The 20,606-nt window shown below is 36.8% G+C and overlaps 1 protein-coding gene across 2 annotated transcripts in view; it reads left to right on the top strand.

The window, feature by feature from the left end:
- The window catches only part of LOC125228607 (serine/threonine-protein phosphatase rdgC), a 158,190-nt gene that overhangs the window by 116,829 nt on the left and 20,755 nt on the right, over nt 1–20,606 (top strand). For both annotated transcript variants that reach the window (XM_048133246.1, XM_048133245.1), the window contains exons 7-10: nt 3,265–3,431; nt 4,492–4,528; nt 6,825–6,974; nt 12,036–12,116. In XM_048133246.1, the coding sequence (XP_047989203.1) occupies nt 3,265–3,431; nt 4,492–4,528; nt 6,825–6,974; nt 12,036–12,116 (435 nt within the window). The remainder of the gene's footprint in view (nt 1–3,264; nt 3,432–4,491; nt 4,529–6,824; nt 6,975–12,035; nt 12,117–20,606) is intronic.

Genomic DNA, 20,606 nt, shown 5'->3' with positions numbered 1-20,606 from the left:
ATGTAAGATTTTTAAAATACAAGCATTTCAAATCTAGTTTGTTTTTTCCTTGCAAACGTGCAATTCCGAATTGGTTCGGGTAAATCCGAATACACTTGAAAACGAGTTTTATGTGTATGTCGCATAAGAAACGTATTACTTTTTTAATTTAAATTACCCTCCCGGCTCTTTTTACTCGATTTGGCGTATAGGAGTACTTATACACGTGTTTGTCAAGCTTTTATTTCGGATTTACCCGATCAGGAATCTGTGGTACTCAAACTTTAATGACATAGGTATTTATATCCACCATCAATAGTTTCCAAGGGGTCGCCTTATGATAATGTACCTACTTAATAAAAATCCACATATTAAAGGCTAGTCTTTAACCTTTAAAAAAACGCAAGTAATGCACATAAACTTAGGTGGAAGACCTCCTAGGCCTTTATCAATCCATGTTGATGACACACGTGCTTCGTTGAAATTCACTGAACGGACCTGAAGGCAAATGTACTGTAACGTATATTTTAGAATCGTTATATCCGAATAACAAAAGATCTTAATTTTGTTTGTTTGAGAACCACTGGCTATTACTTTGAGAAAACAAGGTCGGGTAATTCCGGTACACTTTGTGACACGGAATTCCCCACTTCGGGTAAATCTGAAAATGTAATAAAATTCAAGCTAGAATAGTTTAAGCCAATTTAAAATGGCTAAAAACCGAAAATCTCTCAAACACAAAGGCAGTCAATTAATTTACTCGCCAAAGTATAGAGTTAGCCATGGTCGTCTAATTCCGAATGACAAAAAAGCGGGAATTTTTCACTCGCTCACTAATCTGATGCGCCACAAGCGTAGTTTCGCCGCTAGCGTCTCGAGCCAACTTACGCTGGGAGGGAGATACTTGAACGTCATAGCCATAGGGTGCGTTGCCAGAGCAAATTATGTAGCCGCGTTTAGTAGATATTAGTAATTTTCGGAATATCCCGAATTTCAGAATTAGCCGAGTAAACCTTACCTATATCCGCCAAAGACATTGACTTATGTACTTAATATAAAACAGTCTACAACTATGTAAGTCAAAGTTACTATTTATTCAGATTCATATATTCCATAGTTCTTTGATGCTCAAGTGTCGGATAAATTTCCTTTAGTCTTATATTTTATCGTCAATATCTTGATGGTGGCTTGTAAATCGAGCACTCGTTTTCCTAATAGTGCTTTATTGAAAGAAACTTTTGTAATCGCGTCGGGCAATGGATCCTTTTTCTATTTAGCGAGACAGTGACATGTAACGCGATAGGATAACACGCATAGTGCCTCTGCCTTTCAGGAGTGATTGCGTAACGTGGTATCGATTTGGCGTCACATTGCGTAAGCGTCCTGGGTGCTTATGCTTAGGCAAAGACACAAGCGCTTATGCTTTGTAACGAAAACTGCAAGTGCTAAAGAGACTGGCACTATCACGCTAATGTGGAAAAGTGATAGAGATACACAAACTTGGCGTTGTTGAAGCGATAGCAATTACTCGTATCAGGGCGCCGATTTTTGAATCTCGGTCATTCAATTTCGCGAAATTTGTTCAATAATATCTCCACTACTAGCGATTTAAATTCCAGTAACAGAATCGAAAACGAGTGGTCATTACCACTAGTAAAATTACTAGCCGTTCTTTTTCAAAAATGGCATTACGTCGTTTTCAACAGACTTTCGGACGGCGAATTCGTGCGTTCGAAATTCAAAAAACAATCCCCAGTTCGGATACGCCAGCTGGGTTCGTAAACAAAAGACCAATCACGTTCCTTAGCCAACAAAAGGCAATTGTCACAATCGCGCTAATACGGAGAAGTTACACAGAGGCACAAAACAACGCATTTCGCTGTCGGAGCGCTAGCGATTGTGTCCTTGGCTAAATCGTCTGAGCTACGGACGCCACTGCAGATGTAAGGATTCGAAATGCCCGCATATTGCTCTGAGCTCGACAAGATAATTGGCTGGCAAGAGTGGCAATGTAAACTAATTACCCGTTAATAACCTCTAATAAGAGCGTACCTGCACGGAAGCATAAGCGACGTTTGATTTTCCCTTTGCCTGTTCTGCGACAAGCAATTAAGTTTCCTCGTTCAAACGTCTACTCAATCTGCGTTTATTTTTTCTTTTTCTTAAAATATAGGCAAGTCGCTTTAGAAGGCAATCCTAGAAAAGTGACATTTTATAAAACTAAGAATATACAATAGCTATTGAGAGTAGATATTTAAATCAATGAATTACTTAATAATTTCTGTGTACTCTCTGTATACGTAAAGGGAAGGGAAGACACATTTTACCTGCATGGAGTTGCAGGTGTATAGGCCACCGTGACCGCTTACCCATGAATACGCTTGTTTGGCACCATATGGTATAAAATATTGTAGGTACCAGGGTGCGTAGCCGAATTGCAATTCTCCGACGCGAAACGAAAACGAAACGCCGCGAAAGGTAGTCTGGCTCTTTCGCGCCAATACGCAAGAGCGATAGAGATAATATATCTACGAGCGTTTCGTTTCGTGAGCGTTTGTGCCATTCGGCTACGCACCCTGGCAACATGTTTTTTGTTACTAGTGGCGCATCTCGTTTGCGCCATTATATGTTACTTTCCATCGCAAAAGGGTTTTTGAGTTCAAGCACAATAAGGAGTTTCAAGCGTTTAAGTGTAAGGTTGCACTGAGTGCAGGCTCATGGGTGTGCAGCGGAGCGTTCCGTGCAGCGTGCATGATGTCACACAATGCAAGATACAACGCCCCCCCGCCGAATGTTCCACTCCGAGCGTCCACTCAGACACTTACCCTGTCTTTCATGACGATTTCCACATTTTGACATATTTATTTCCGATGAAAACTAGATCAATAAAAAAAAATGATAATAACTTATTACGAAATTTCACGACAATAAGTTGAGAATTGGGAACTGTAGCTATGAGAACATCGAGACATACCTACAAAAAGCAACCTACGCTGTCCTTCCGGTCAATAAATACGGCTTATCTAATATCGATTTATAAGTTGGAATCGAGCACCGGATTCCTTGTTCACACTTCCCACTCGTCACTCTCATCCCTTGTCTTATCAATATCATGAAGGCCGTAAATCTATTTGTTCGGCGGTCTCTTCTGAGCTATGTTCGTTGGAAAATAAAAGTCTTACCATCCTATGAATATTAACTGAACAATTTAAAAATGTTGATTATAACTTGAATAAATTTCCTTGTTTATAGAATTAATAAAAGTTTTTGAATTGAATTATGCAGAATGGATTACCGTCGCCGGAGAATCCTTACATATTCAACGGGGATTTCGTGGACCGAGGGAAGAAGGGCTTGGAGGTGTTCCTGCTCCTGCTGGCTTGCATGCTGGCGTTTCCCGGAGGGGTCTACCTCAACCGCGGCAACCACGAGGACTTGATTATGAACCAAAGGTGAGACTGTCTTCATCTATTTAAGAGTTGTCTAGCTAGATGGGTATACAGGGTCATTGCAAAAGGTATTGACAGCTAGGTATTTAATAATAATAAAATATCCAGCTTATGAGCGTATTACATACGTTCCACTGTTGGGCACATGTCCCGTCTTACGCCTAATGCGGATTGGGCACTTCACATACCTACCTACACATTTGAATGTCTTCGCCGATATATGCAGGTTTCGTCACGATGTTTTTTTTTATTATTATAAATGTGTTCCTTCATCGAAAAGCTAGTGCTAAATTTAATATCAAATGATATAATATTTTAGTACATAAATTCGGAAAAACTCATGGGATCTTGACCCGTGACCTCAAATTGAAGGTCGGGCGACATATCCACTCAAGCGGTGGTGGCGCTCTAACCTTAACCTAATTAGTCTTGCTTAACAAATAAGAAAAAAAAAAACAGGTCAGAGGAAGTCTCACAGTTAAAAGTGCATGGCCAATTACTTAACTAGTAAATAACTCTAGCAGTCTTAGTATAGTGTGTCAGAAAACTTCTTTTAGTATTTCGTATTTATCTCTGAAGTCTGAACAGAGAATACAAATATAAATCCGTGCTTAGGGATTTTAAAGCAAACGATGTAAGTTAATTTGGTTTTCCAAAGTTCGTTCTTTTGACTCGCAGATTTCTTGAAGTAGTCAATCAAATTTTTTATTCTAAATTTGGACTTGAAATAGGGTGTAACAAAATAAGGAAAAAAGTTCGTGGTCAAGTTTTACGTCATTTGCATGTAAAGGTACCTATTAAATCATTTGGTGCTATTTTATTGATACCTTTTGATGCATGTTGTGTATTTTGTCCCTAACTCCTAATCACCACATGGCTTAACCAAAGCCTACAATTTCGGCTGAATATATTTAATATCAAATGTTTACTTTCGATAAATTAAATCAGATTGTTTGTCACATTATGTACCAACATGTCACATTATGTATTATTTTCCAAAAAGGAACGTTATCAAGTTGTAAATAAGTATACAATTTGTATATGACGTTATTATCTTTCGCAGGTATGGTTTCATAAAAGAGGTTCATCAGAAATATAGGGTGAGTAATATGTAATATCCCTGATATAATTTGATGTGATATTTTAACCCCCGAAGCAAAAACGACGACGGGGTGTTATAAGTTCGACGTGTCTGTCTGTCTGTCTGTTTGTGGCATCGAAGTTCCCGAACGGATGAATCGATCTAAATTTAGTTTTGTTTGAAAGCTGAATTAGTCGGGAGTGTTCTTAGCCATGTTTCCCTGAAAAACGGTCCTTCAAAATCAGTCGGTTTTTCAAAATTTTAATTTTGTGGTTAGGTCATTTAAAATATTTTGCCTTGTAGGCACAGCAAATATAAATAAAAATCATATTTCAATTTATAAAAAAATTGGAACTGTTGATGTTAAGCCTGAAAGCCACCGGAGACCGAAGAGCTGAGCTTCCTCGCTCAGCGCATTAGCTTGACAATCCAGCGCGGAAATGCTGCCAGCGTCTTCGGTACCATGCCACAGGGGCGGTTTTTAGATTTATTTAGTTTAATTTTTATTTTAAGTTTAATTTTAGTGTAACTTTAGATTTATTTAGTTGAATATTATGTAATACACTATTTAGTACTGACATGTAACGATTTGTTATCAAATACATTTTATTGAAAGCAAATAAAACAATGAATAATACCAGATTCAGCCTGAAATATATTTTTTCATTTTTTAGCGTAATACAATTTAAACAGTAACTGGAATCGTTGTTTTGACAAGCACTCGTATTTATTCCATAAAACTTATAAATTGACTACGTGTCCCAGGCGATTTTGCTCAACAGAGTGAACTATTAAACAGTCTTATTATAATTTTAACACAGCTACTAAAACTTAAAACTACAGGAATGAAAATGCAAAGTGTTTTATCTGAAAACGGTCCATTTGTAGATAAATATTCATAGCAGTTGAAACGCTCGAACACTCCAAGACAACTCTGCACGAGCCAATATAACGATGCACTCAAACGAAGCTCATATTGTTGTATTGAGTCGATGCAATCTTGAGAGGATTTTTAGTTTCTCAACTACTTTGGATTTTAAGTTTAAAAAGTTTGGATGAATACAATTTAACATGAAAAAAGACTCATATTATGTGATAGCAATACCAGATCAACTAAGTTTCTCAGTATTAGGTAATAAGACTCTAATTTAATCGCATGTCCAGTACAACAGACAGCGTTTTTAAAGAGACTATTAAGGGATTAAGTAGTAAGTAGAGTATTCTATTAATAAAATATTCTCGTATTTACTAGGTAAGTACGTACACTTAAATGTGACATGTTTAGGCTGTTGTAGCACAGTATAATAAACGCTCCCCGCTGAAAGTGCCACCCACCCCCTCTCGGTTACCTCACAGTTACCGGCTGTCAAAAAACGCGAACAGTCAACCTGTCATATTCCACTCATACAAGTATAGTACGCGTTCACCTACACGAGCTTAGACTGTGTGCTAGGAACGCGCCTCTTTCATATATTCGATCGCCAGTGTCCGAGGTGTGGTTGTAGTGTGACTATTATAATGTAGGTAATTCAGCAATTCCCGAAAAGTTTGTACATTTGGATCATGTCTCCGATATTGATAAAAATTGGTAGGGTGATAGAGTCCATGATGCTGAGCAAGATCCACTAGGTTTCCCAAAATGTCCTAGGTTGTTTGTATGAAACTTTCCTTTTTTGTTACCGAAAATGTATAGAAATCTGGTAACAAAAAAGGAAGGTTTCATACAAACAACCTAGGACATTTTGGGAAACCTAGTGGATCTTGCTCAGCATCATGGACTCTATCAGCCTACCAATTTTTATCAAAATCGGAGACGTGATCGAAATGTACAAACTTTTCGGGAATTGCTCAATTAGAGGTTTGATAAAAGTTGTAATATCATTTTGGTCTCTATTCAATTTATTGTCATTTATGTACTTCAAACGACTTTCATTTTACTCAATTAAACTCATTTCGTATAACTAATTAGCTATTAAGCCTACACTTTTTATGTACAAGCTGTTTTATCACCATAGTTACGGAAATAACTAGGTACTTTTAAACATACCGGTCAAAATCATAACTATCATAACCGGGTGGAAATCTGTGTGCGTAGCCGAATGCACAAACGCTCACGAAACGCTCACGAAACGCTCGCTATCTATCGCTCTTGCATATTGGCACGACAGAGCCAGACTACATTTCTGCGGCGTTGCGATGGCGTCTCGTTTGCGTTATACTTATCTATCTATTGTGTCATCTTATTGCATGCTTTATAAATTGCTGCTATCAGATAGTAGGTACTCAGTCACACCAACTGTTTATATGATACGCAGCACAACGCCGAGCGCCTGCTGAAGCTGATAGAAGGCGTGTACCGCTGGCTGCCGCTGGGCACCATCATCAACAACCGCGTGTTCGTGGTGCACGGCGGCATCTCCGATACCACGGACTTGGACATGATCCGTAGCTTGGAGAGAGACAAAGTAAGTATCATGGAAAGAATGTTTAGAGACAAACTCTGTCCTACAGATTTTTTTAAAGAAAAGTGTAAAACACAACGCCCAGCGCCTCCTGAAGCTGATAGAGGGCATGTACCGCTAGCTGCCGCTGGGCATTATGATCTACAACCGCGTGTTCACCGCGTGACACAACGGACCGATTAAAAATATGTTAAAAAATTAACACTTCCAATAGGAGTGAAGTAGACTCAAAGCTGTGACTTGCTACAATAGGCTACTTGCCTCCTGGCCAAATCTTCTTTTTAAGAACTGTCAAAACGAATTTGAACGACTTACTAAAATGGAATTTATATGAAATCGAATTGAGTGACGTCACGGTCAACTCAGTTTTTACTCCTAAATTAAAGGAATACAAATTATCTCAAGTAAGTGCAAATTCAGCACCTATTGTGTACTAAATCCTCGTATACTTAATAAAAAAAAACCTAAAACGCAAAATGGGGTGAGCGTCAGGACCCCTGGACCACTACAGATATTTGATGTTTAGTACATACTAAAATTTAGTACCTATTTGATACTATTTGGTACCTGAGTACATATATTTGGTACCTCCACTGATATCGAAAAATCGAGTGAATAAAGTGGCCAGACATTCTGACGTCAGGATGTCTGGACCATTTTTGGTTTACATAGTTCTAGACAACACTACTAATTGATATCTTAGTCAATATTTACTACCTATTTGGTACCTGTCAATATATTTTTTTCAAAATTTTTTGGCGTACCAGAAAAAAGTTATGACGGAATTTAAAGTTGTGAGCCCGGCCGTGCCGTTGAAGTATGTAGCGCCTGTCAAAAGTATAGAGGCAAATCCGCCTGCCCTCCTGCGCGCGTCAACTTAAATAGGAATTTAGTTTTAGGCACTCGCACATCATCTCTACTACTGACTAGTGGCATTAATATAGTCGAAATATAAAAGTAATTAGTGTAATTACACTAGTTTGGCAACAGTTGGGCAAATTCTAGGGGGGAAATAGCATAAACTGTTATAATTAACAGCGTTATTGGTAATATTGGTATATAGGATGTATTTTGATGATGTGGACCAATCTATGGTCCACGAGCTCTGTTATAGGGGTTTATCATATAAATAAACCACTGCTTTCGGTAACATTTGTTTTTTGCATCGATTAGTGTCAATTATGAATTAAGAATAAATACAAACATTAAATCAATCATCTACTATCAGTACCTACAACCACAATGTCGCCAAATCTGCCATACAGCTCTACAGCTGCTGAACAGTCGCAAAAATGACCGGCTGTCAGGGGTAAACTGATTTACAAATTTCTCCGCCAGGAGATGTCTCTTAGGGACATGACATGACATTAGACGTTATTGAGACTGTAGGAGGTTCTCTCAGGAGGAAAATGGAAAACTAGTGTAATTACACTAATTACTTTTATATTTCGACTATATTAATGCCACTAGTCAGTAGAGATGATGTGCGAGTGCCTAAAAATAAATTCCTATTTAAGTTGACGCGCAGGAGGGCAGGCGGATTTGCCTCTATTCTTTTGACAGGCGCTACATACTTCAACGCCACGGCTGGGCTCACAACTTTAAATTCCATCATAACTTTTTTCTGGTACGCCAAAAAAATTTAAAAAAAATATATTGACAGGTACCAAATAGGTAGTAAATATTGACTAAGATATCAATTAGTAGTGTTGTCTAGAACTATGTAAACCAAAAATGGTCCAGACATCCTGACGTCAGAATGTCTGGCCACTTTATTCGCTCGATTTTTCGATATCAGTGGAGGTACCAAATATATGTACTCAGGTACCAAATAGTATCAAATAGGTACTAAATTTTAGTATGTACTAAACATCAAATATCTGTAGTGGTCCAGGGGTCCTGACGCTCACCAAAATGGGGTTGCTGGAGAGCATCACATTCTTGACACGTTTCCGGAATACGAACCTCCAGATTACGAGTTAGCTGCATGTTTTGACAATTACTGGTTATTAGTTTGAAGGTGGTTGTACATCAGGTAATTATTAAAACCACAAATTAATAATTATCGTGTCAAAGCAAATGAAGTGTTTGATCATGATCAACCAACCAACTTTAACTAATACTTTGAGGGTATTTCATGCATGCAATTGGTTTCGTGGAACGTGAGCATACAACGGTTGTTTGTACAATGTATATTTAAGAAGATTATAATGTTATAAGACGATTATAATATACAGGTGTGTAGAGGTATAGGTATGTAAATAAACTGTGTTGCGATTCAGGGGGCCAATTTTTGAATCTCACGGCGTTCGAATTCAGAAAATTGTCACTGAAAATAGTAGGCAATTTCGGTGACAATTTTCTGAATTCGAACGCCGTGAGATTCAAAAATCGGCCCCCAGAGTTTCAAACAAGAGAGGAGTCAAATATATTATTCGATATTTGTCAAAGCCACTATTCACGGCGTTTAGAGCCATGTCAGTTTCGGATTATTGGCAAGAGAGTAAAAATATCTCTTTAAGATTTCAAATGTCTAATAATTAATAAATAATTTCTTGTTCGAGGCAGTTTTTGGATTTTCCCAAATGTTCAAAGCGCACAGGACGACAATATAATGTTCTGATTCTGCGTTTAACTTGCAATATACTTAGTACCTGACATAGAAATAAAGTACATATATCACCACATATACTCATAGATACAAAATAGACCCACTCAGTCTGGAGCCCAGACAAAGACATGACAGAGCCACTAAACTAGGACATTAGGCTATTGATATGATTACCTACCTATCATGCGCGGATCCAGGGGGGGGTCATGGGGGTCATGACCCCCCCCCTGGAGCCTAGGTTGGCCATACAAATAGACCACGTGACCCCCCCGGGGGGGCCTTGGCCTTTACCACGTGACCCCCCCCCTGGGCACGAAGCTGGATCCGCGCTTGCTACCTATCTATATGTACATATATCAATGAAGTGGTTTATATACTTATTTGATTGTATTACGAGGATGCTTATGTCAGACAAGCCTTAGTAGATATTGTGTTAGTTAAATTGCCTCGTGTACGGAGAGGTAAATAATATAGACTGTATGCATATTAAACTAGGGATTTCTTGTCACGTACGATCAGTGAATGGGACTCAGTCTCGTACAGAATACGGTAGCGGCAAGGACAGATCTATATCATCAGACCCTCATTGTGATCTTGTGTCACTTATACCATACAAAATAAGAGTGGACGTAAGTGCTCAGTTGCTCACTGTATACTTACATCAGTTTCCATACCAAAACGATTATTATTTTCGTAGATTTTATCCGTACTGCTACTTACCATAAATGTCGCGATGAACGAAAAGTCTGATACTCAACTATTTTCAGCTAATACTATAATCGGATTAACTGGAACTCTATTTTCTTTTTCTTATGCTTATAGTACGAGTATCAGCTGTAAATTTTTGAGAAATAATTATACATTTACTACTTGAAGCAAGATGTACGCTACGAAAATAATAAGTGTTTTGGTAGGTAAAAAAACTCATGCATGGAGTGTACTCTCTGTTTTTGCTTATTTCTCTTTGATTATACTATTGCGCTGCTTATCCTACTGTTAAAAATGTTAGTTGATCAAAATATACACTTACTGTTGACACATTAGCCTTTATAAGTTGAATGTGTATCGTAATGAGTAGTGATCGATCTACATCTACAACAAACAAAAATCCTTTACAATTTCTAGAGCAACGATTCTAAATGTGTGTTTACATTGGTAATACGGATATAAAAATTAAGACAATTAAAACGAAATTTAGATTTATCCATAGTCCGCACTATAGCCTGTTCGGAAAGTCAAGACTAGTAAGTACTATAATATGTAGGTACATACATATGTACACTGAGAGAAATTTGCATTGTGAATTTAACAAGTTCGACTTGTTGCGGGTTTATCCGTTTGAAACAAAAGTATTGTAGTAAACGGAATAAATTACAATATTGATGATCAGTTATCGGAACTAATAGGAGCGAAACTTTAACAAAACTTGCTAAGTGGACATTTTAGAGTACTTACAGCCATAAAAATATTAATATCCTTGTAGTAATGTATTAGAAATCTTGGATTCAGGTATAGAATCAAATTTAACACTGATCTGAAAATAATAATCTTGGTTTTATTTTAAATTTATGTCCGCTCTAAGGTTTTGTTAAAGTTTTGCTCCCATAGTGTTGTGTGTGTGCTCCCACTGTTGATGATGCAAGTCGAATCTGTACGAACAACAAAATCAAACTTGTTAAAAGATAAATGAATTAGCCAAACATAATTATATTTAAAACAATATGTGTCATATTGCTTTTATAAAATCGACTTGTTGATTCAAATTATATTGTTGATTCAAACGACGAGTAACTTGCAGAATGTACTAGTTACACTTAACAAAATCTAACTTGTTTGAACCAAAGAGCACGTAGACGCTATTTTAACCAAAAAACTTGTTGAAATAACATGAAAACTGGTTGATTTTTTCTCTCAGTGTATATTCTATGATTGTTATTTTTCCATTCAGAATGGAGTTTCAACTCTTTGTTAAAGTATATAGTTAATAAAAAACAGGGTTAGGTGCGCTAACATTTTTAGAAGTTAATCGCCAGCGTTCCTACGGTCTACCGCTACAGTACTATGGATGGCGGCAGAGAGAGGAGAAGAGGTGGCTGGACTTCAGTCTCATTAGCCCAGCCCACTCCATGACAAAACAAAGGTTAACATAATAGTTACATCTGTAGGCAGTTCGTTTGCCATGGAGTGTGTTACAAAATTATTTTTTCTAAACCGTAGGTACACTCGTTGCTAATATTGTACTAAAAGCGACGTTTTTACTGTGTTATTGTTTCCTAACTATTAGTAGGGTCTCTTTCTGTCCGGCTCGGAGTAATTTAACGTCAATATACGAATATCGACGTCTATAATTGCTCAAGGCACTTTGGGTGACCCAATTTCTTTAACTACTGGGAAGTAAATTTCCTCTGAAATTCCAGTGAGGTATATTGGTTAATATGTACGTTTTATTGCAGTACGTGTCCCTCCTGCGACCACCAGTCACGGAGAACTGCGCGCCAGGCTCCGAGGTCATCGATAAGGTGGAATGGAAACAGGTTAGCCTTTCGTATGCAATCTATTATTCAGCTGTCTACTTTGGGTGATATCGATCTGAATGCTGAATGCTCATGCTGACTGTCAGGTGTTCGGTAAGATAGGGGTAAGGGTAATAGGTCCATGTGATGATTTCGTGTATGTTTATGCTTAACGAATAACGACGCGCGACGTGCTTATACACAAACACTGGTAAACAAGAAATGTTTTGCTGAATTTTTCCAATAAGTAGTCCTATTATGATAACTTGATAAGATTCTTTGTTCCTAGCTAAAAAAAATTCTGGTTCCCATCCTGAATGTTATTTATAGGTACATATAAGAATTTATGGACCCTGTCCTGCTTTCTAGAGGGGATATAACTTTTAGGTAGGTACTATGCAAAAAAAAACACGTGTCACGCAGTACCGGCAACTACGAAATTCTACACAGCTAACTTGCTGTTATTCTAGCTTTTACATGTAACATTATTATTGTTTATTTGAAGAAATATTTATTCTGTTCGATAAATAAACGTTCACTTTTTACTTATTTGACGAAAAATACATTAATTAAACCGCATCCCTACTCGTAATTCAGTGTTAATTTAATACCTATTTGTCAAGATTATTCAAATTAAATTAAACAACTGTTAGTTGAACGACGAACAAACTATACGAGTACATACAGCCATGTGTTTAAACCAACACCAGCGTTCAACAGCTAATGCAATTTGATGCACTTGATTGCAGCTTTGAAGTTTATTTAGTTGGCGAAACGTACGATGCAATATTCCTCGCACGACCGCCATAAAGCTTGCGCTTCTAAATTGCTTGTAAACAGTTTTCATGCATTATACCGACACAAGCGATACGAGCACACTGCTGTCACCTTTTTTTGTAGTCTACGTTTCAAATATGATGTCAAAATTGAACCAAAACCCAAATTATGATAATGTAGTGACAAGTTGCTAGCACATCGGCCACGCCACAATTGAAACCAAATTCCACAGTCGACTTGTACAACACTTATAAAAGTTATAAAGTAAGTACGAAAATTGTGACTGATGATGAAGTTCTTAGTCCGTCACCATACGGGAACATATTTATCTTATACGGAGTCATATTATCTTTGACCCCTGTAAAGTCGTTAAGTTTGGAACTCTGCTTCGTTTGTCTAATAGTTTTCCTTCAAACTGTCAATTAAGTACTGAAGCTGTTTACGTCAGCTGCTCTCAAACTTAACTATAACAGTCCATGGGCCAATAATAAACTTTATCTTGTTAAATCCAAAAGTTTAACGTTACCTTACCAATAGATAATATAGATATACTTTTATATAACTGACGAATATAATAAGTGAACTTTGACTCTTGCGCTGAGGATTTTAGAGAGCTACATACTAGGTAGTAACTCTACTAGTTTTACCTAGGTAACACTACTAGCTAGAGTTAGAATAGGTAACTATTGCTAAAGTATCCAATTACCTAAAATATGCTATTGAGTTATGATTTTTATAATTATGTCATTAATGGAAATATTTTACATTTAATAATTTAATTGTGTACCTGTTGTGACGTGTAATGTACGTGTGCAATTACGAAATAAATTAATATGAATATGACATCAACTATATATATAACTATATGTAGATTGTACTCATCAAACGTTAACACTATTTTGTTCAATAGCAATCGTTTTAATTATGTGTTAAATTCGTGAACGTTTTACATAAGAAACGTCAATTATAATGACGATCGCGAATAACAATAAGTAGTGGATAATATTTTATTTGTATAATATTTTTTAAGAAAAAAAAAACCGCCTTCCTTTGGGGTTCTGGTGATAAATACTTTCAAATGTTGGATTATGTTATCAATTCGTCTGTATATTTTTTAATGTTTGTTATTCGATATCTCCGTCATTTCTGAACCAATTTTGAAATTTGGATGATTCTGAAGTACTTACAGATGAGAATGATTATCAGAACGGAACTCTAACCAGGGGCGGCTCACTCTTCATCAGCAGTTCCACTGCACCAAATGTCACTGTTCTGGACGTAAGTGCATGCTGTTCTTATAAAAATACCAAAGTCACTATAAGTGTGCCGTTCAGATTTGAGGAGTTCCGTTCTGACCATCATCAGCAGTTCCACTGCACCAAATGTCACTGTTCTGGACGTAAGTGCATGCTGTTCTTATAAAAATACCAAAGTCACTATAAGTGTGCCGTTCAGATTTGAGGAGTTCCATTCTGACCATCATCAGGAGTTCCACTGCACCAAATGTCACTGTTCCGTACGTAAATGCATGCTGTTCCTTTAAAAACACAAAAATCACCATATGTATGCCTTTCAGATTTGAGGATTTCCCTCGATTTCTCCAGGATCCCACCACCTGGGTTCTGAGAAAAATGGGACCAATCTGTATGCATATACATTCAATCAAAAAATTTTTTTTTCAATACAGACGAATTGAGAACCCCTTCCCTTGAGATTTGGAAGGCGGTTAAAAAATAGGGAAAAGTTTGTAAAATTTGAAATTGATTGATAACTTTTAAATTTTAACACATAATTAAAACGATTGCTATTTTTACCACATCACACAGATTCATAATCATATTCTAGAATTATTAATTTGTCCTGTTTAGAGAAATATTCACTTATTCAGTATAAGTACTTTAATCGAAATATCCACTCAAGTTCAAGTAAAACCAGAACAACTTTCAGGGATAAGTCTATTATACGCTTAATAATTTTGTTTCTGCGTAAATCATTGACTCGGCTTTAAGAACGTTAAGTATTTTCCGTCGGTTTGTAACTCAATAACGTTTCAGCAAATTAATTGATTGGGCTAAAACTTTGCCTCGCTCAATGAATTAACATTAAAGAGAACATGCGACCTCATTTTCCTCTTAAAATATGAACATAATTAAAAATATTGTGATGCAATAAGAATATTTGCCATAGCTATGTCTTTACGTTTATTTTTCGTATCTTTAGTTAGGTACATTAAAAAGAAAACCATTTGCATGCACAAATAGTTGCGTGACGTGGGTACTGTGGTGATGTAAGGAGTATGGCAGTGAAGCCTAACTTAGTTATAACCGTAGATATAAGAATACTAACCTATGTAGATGATAAGACAATTTGTTGTATTACTAACCATTTATATGAATCTATGTTATTTGAAATAAATTTATATAATAATAATAATTTGAAATGTGTATGAAATTTTTTACACGCGCCTAATGCGTTCTATGCATACCTAATCGAAAAAGTGAATTGACTATTATTGGCATAGGTTAAAAAGATACGAACGATTTTGTTTCCATTTTTTAATTCTTCTCTTTTTTGTAAAACTGTAAACGTGTGTATCGAACGATATAACGATGTCATTTTTAATGTCAATATACAGAGGAAATTAGGACTACCTGCGTGTATATGAAAAGGCGGCCCATTTCTTCCTAAACTGTAGTCTAAACTCAATTTCACCATTCTCTTTATTTGGTACTTGTTCTCGTTCTTGTTCTATGGTATAACAAATTACTTTTTGGTATTGTATCATTTAATTTGAGTTGGCAGCGTTATTGAGTTTCGAGTTACGTGAAACGAGTTTGTGTCGTTTCTTGGGTCAAAGCAATTTCAGGAACTGCCACGCTCGCCGGCTAGAGAGATCGAACTCCCGCGGCATTTCGTGGCGTGCCGTAACGTAACCAGTAAATTCGCGAAGGGTAATTTCCCAGTTACTTTGTAACGCATTTTATTAGCAAATAGGGTTATTATGAGATTTATGAGCAGGTATTTGCAAGGTCCCATTACCTATTAGGTATTAAGTTAGGTCCGTGAGGTGAGGTGAGGTTTCTTTTAATGCAATAAATTTTATGCAATAAAGATTTGAAAAATACTGTAGGTAAATAATGTAGGTGAAGTAGAGGTAAGTACTGTAGGTACTGTAGGTAAAGTTTTGTATTCTAAGTGTATTTAAAATATTCCTGTTTATAATTACTTACTTACTTAGGTACTTACTGCGATGGCTCAGCGACCCGAAGTGGATCTTGGCCTCCGACACTAGATTCCGCCATTCGCTCCTATCCTGTGCGATCTGATGCCACTCAGTCACTTGAAGGTCACACAGGTCTTTCTGGACCTCATCGATCCATCGGTACCTGGGCCTTCCGACCGGCCGTTTTTCAGTAGATCGCCACAAGTGAGCTCTTTTGGCCGCACGATCCTCTCCCATCCTCTCCACATGGCCGAGCTATCGCAGACGAGAAGCTTTACTCTCGCCGATGACGTTGGGCTCGCCCACTAGCTGTTTATAATTACACATCTTAAATTGTAGACAAAAATTCGGTCGACAAACACTCATAAATACCACAAGACGTAAAAGTACCTTCCACATTCCGTAGTTGTAGTACTCGTTGTAAGGCCTACAACGGCTAAAGTGCACTTCTATTCAGGTGACGACTGCTGTGCAAACTGATGGTACCAATTTAACTTTGATCACGGTAGCAAACTTTCTGAACGAGGAACGGAACTGTTTATTTTAAGCGGTTCTTTGCGTGTTAGCAAGGCATTGACTAAGAAACTACGGTAGTTTGAATGAAGGGTTCTATAGTAGGTTGGCAGCGCTATAATTATGCATCCTGTAGATAGGTAATACATAATAGAGGCTTTCTTGTGTCAGTAGGTGTCTCTCTAAATATATTTGTTTTATAAAAAGTGGGCCAATCAAAATTCATAATGCCACTATCTTATACTTTTAAACGAGCAATTCTTGTATATTTATTTATTTATTTATATATTTATTTACACTGACGATCTCGGAAACCGCTCTAACGATTTCGCTGAAATTTGTTATGTGGGGGTTTTTGGGGGTGAAAAATCGGTCTAACTTATCCTTAGGTCCCGGAAAACGCGAATTTTCGAGTTTTCATGCGTTTTTCTTCGCGCGCCATCTCGTGTGCAGTAGTTGTACTGTTAAGACAAAATTCTTTCGGTCGATGTAAGTACTATTTATTGCAAACACTAGATAGCGACACAGGTCAAGGCTAAAACGAATAGAAAAATACACTATTTGAGTTTTTGTGGTGAAATGCGCGCCATCTCGTGTGGAGTAGTTGTGTTGTTAAGGCTGAGAATTCTTTCGCTCGATGTAGGTACTATTCATTTTTGAACTAGATGGCGACACATGTCAAGGATACGAAACAGAACCGAGCGAAGCTCGGTCGCCCAGATATTAAATCTTAATTAAAGATCTGTTGATATTGCATGGATTAACAACATTGTAATATAATGTACACGGTGTAAGTAACATGAGGAAACCGAATAATTTTAACAGCGTATTCCTCATCATATTAGAATAGTAAAATGTCATATAAACTTTTCTTGATTTCGCCTAGTTTCAGGGCATTGAAAAAATAGCAATTACTAATTATTTCTCAGAACAAAACGCTGTTTTGATGGCGATGATGCCGTTTACGGATATAATCAAACTATCCTCGTTGATAGATATTAAGTGCCAGTTTTCGAATGACATTTTACTTTTCAGATGATTGTTCTGGTGCGTTGGGGATTCATTCTTGTTTCGATCCTACTACTATAAACATCCTAAATTTGTGGCAGTGCCTTTTCGTTCTCCGTTCAATAAATAAACCATTTTCCTAACCAAGTCATCGTTTCCTTTTATCAGGTTATGGGCGTAGCACGCAAAAATACATAAAAAAAACTAAAAAAAACTGCTTGACGTTGATTAAATTTTTGCTTTATTTTGCCCTCAGAAATGCGTAGTTAAAATCTTTCGGTTTCCTCATGTTACACCGTGTATAATAGATAGTTCGCTAAAATAAGTTAGTCTACGTACCTTATTTTCCATAAATTTAATTTGAACCCGTATAAACTAAAATATTACTCATAACTGCCGTATAAAATCTATAGAGGGAAAGTTATAAGATAAACTTTATGATATTTACGACAGCGGATCGCTTAAACAAGACAGACGAAGTTAGACGATTAGTAACTTTCAAGAATATCAGTCTTACCTGATATTTTATTATTTGCTCTCTCTATATACTCGTATATTCAAATATTTTCTTATAGCATTAGTAAGACCCTCTCACCATCACGTATCACGTGTGTATTAACTTATTAACCCTTCGAGTCCCAGCGACATCATATGATGTCAGTAAATATAAGTAAATACATATAGATGCTTGGGACTCGAAGGGTTAAGCAAACATAAGTACATACATAATCACTAAGTAATGACTAAGTAGGTACAGGGCTGTTATTAGTCTTTTTAGGGATGCGTACCAAAAAGTCCTTTTGTACAGGAACCCTTATGGTGCGACTTTGTCTGTCTGTCTGTTTGTCACATTTTTAAATATCTAAGAGAACTACTTATTTTTTACTATGAAAATTTTGTGAGATCTAATTTTCGCTGCTTATATATTCTTACTACACCACATATAAAATACAAACACACCCACACACTTTTACCAAATATTGGAATAATTATTACATTTGGTCAAAACTTCAAATCACGTTCATTCAGAACTTATTTTGGTGTATCCTTCGCATTGTTTGTTAGCCTTGACTATCTATTTATGTCTCACCTTGAACTATTTCACTTTAGTACCTAATACTTACTACAATCGGTACAAGACTTCCCTGTGCTATTCACCACGGCTGGCACGAACTAAACAAATGAATCAGACAAAATATCTACTTGTGTACACATTAACCAATAAAATGGTTGCACTTGATAGTCTCGACTGTTTTCCCAACACTCATACACTGAAAGTTTCTTTGATTCAATTCGAGAGTATATCGCACACCGTGATCATTACTAGCGGATGAGTTCCCAATGTTCCCATTTATAATAATGTCCTATTAACTAACACCTATACGAATCCAAGTCTGCTCATTGCGGCGCTTATACCTCCGTCAATGTCACAGTCGTATTGAGCGCTCCAATTGTACCCTCGTAGCTCGAATGAGTCTTACGTAGGTTTGGTTTATATGCCGCGCTGTGCCGTGTTGTACATTATAACCCAATTAAAAGTTTCTATTGTGTGTGTTTCGGCACAGTTTACTATTGTAATCACTAGTAAAACCGCGAATGCTGTTTCTGTTTACAGCATGTTAACAAGATTCGTCATCATGTCCCAGTTAAAAGTCAATACCAACACGAATTGAGACGTACGCTGCGCTACAGTGTTACGACCGCATTCAAATCAAACTATGCTTATAATATAACTCTTATAGTTACAAGATGATAGTGATACGATACTGATCTCAAAGTGTCAACTCAAGTGATATTCAATAAATTACACTTCTAATATTGACAGATCGTTGTGACGCCTGTGACATCTTACATGTATGTATACCTAAGCATTGTAACTTTCACCGTAATCACTATAATTCATCGAACGACTACTTTTGATACTGCTGAGTTGTCTACTCGCCTCTATTGAATACGAATTTGAAATGACACCCGTGACTAAACCAACCCCGCCCGCCTGGCTGTCTCAGAACAAATGGCTTCCCGACCCTGCCCTATATTTACATATAGAACTGTTATTTGGATATTCCTTTTGTTAACCTATAAGATTCAAGTACTCTCTACGGAGACCTTAAAAGATTTTGACTATGTGATCTTTTGAGTATGATATGATTACCTTTTACTTATTGAAGTAGGGTTTTTTTCCCTCGGCATAAAATTCCAACACAGAATGTGTTTTTTTTACTTGTCAACTGTAATCTGTCAATTATTGTCCCGGATTTGTAAGTTCACATTTTTGACACATTTGTTTTGAAGTATGTTGCGATGTGACTAAGACGAATCGTTTGCCAAATCTAACGACTAATTTCGAATTGGTTGAATCGATTAGGCCCTATGTGCAAGGAGGCGCTTAAACAAATATACGATTTCTATCAACTTACTGAAATGTCATTTGAATCGAAATGACAGTCTCAGCCACAGCACTAGTTTAAAAATAAAAATGAATGATAAATGACATAATAAGTAAATCCTGCAAGATAAATTAATAACGTAAAATACTCACTAACGAAGATCCGCAAAAATGTAACATGTGTTAGATTATGTTTAAAGTAAGCGAAATATTGTTTTTAAGTACTTGATTTTTTTAAATGTTATTACAGGATTTTATTTAAAATTTCATTAGGTTGCGCGAGTTTACGTATTGTGGACGCTGTCATGTGTCAAAAAGAGGTTCATACAGCTCTGGGACTAGACACCACAGACTAAACTATAAGTGATAACTTTTCAGTGTTGGATACTCCATACAATTTCTATACTAATTCGGTTGCTAGGTAATTCGATGTTGATACAACGGTGAACGATTCTATTAACATTAATTTTAACTTGCATGAATGATGATATTTCCGTCCATTGATGATGAAGATGATGACTCGTAGAAAAAGTATTGTATACAATAGTGATATAATTAAGCTTTTCACTCTCGTACCGTACTATTAGGCCACTCAGCAAGC

The sequence above is a fragment of the Leguminivora glycinivorella genome, chromosome 8 (genome assembly GCF_023078275.1).
Source record: "Leguminivora glycinivorella isolate SPB_JAAS2020 chromosome 8, LegGlyc_1.1, whole genome shotgun sequence".
NCBI lineage: Eukaryota > Metazoa > Arthropoda > Insecta > Lepidoptera > Tortricidae > Leguminivora > Leguminivora glycinivorella.
This window is presented reverse-complemented; position numbering and strand designations above follow the sequence as displayed.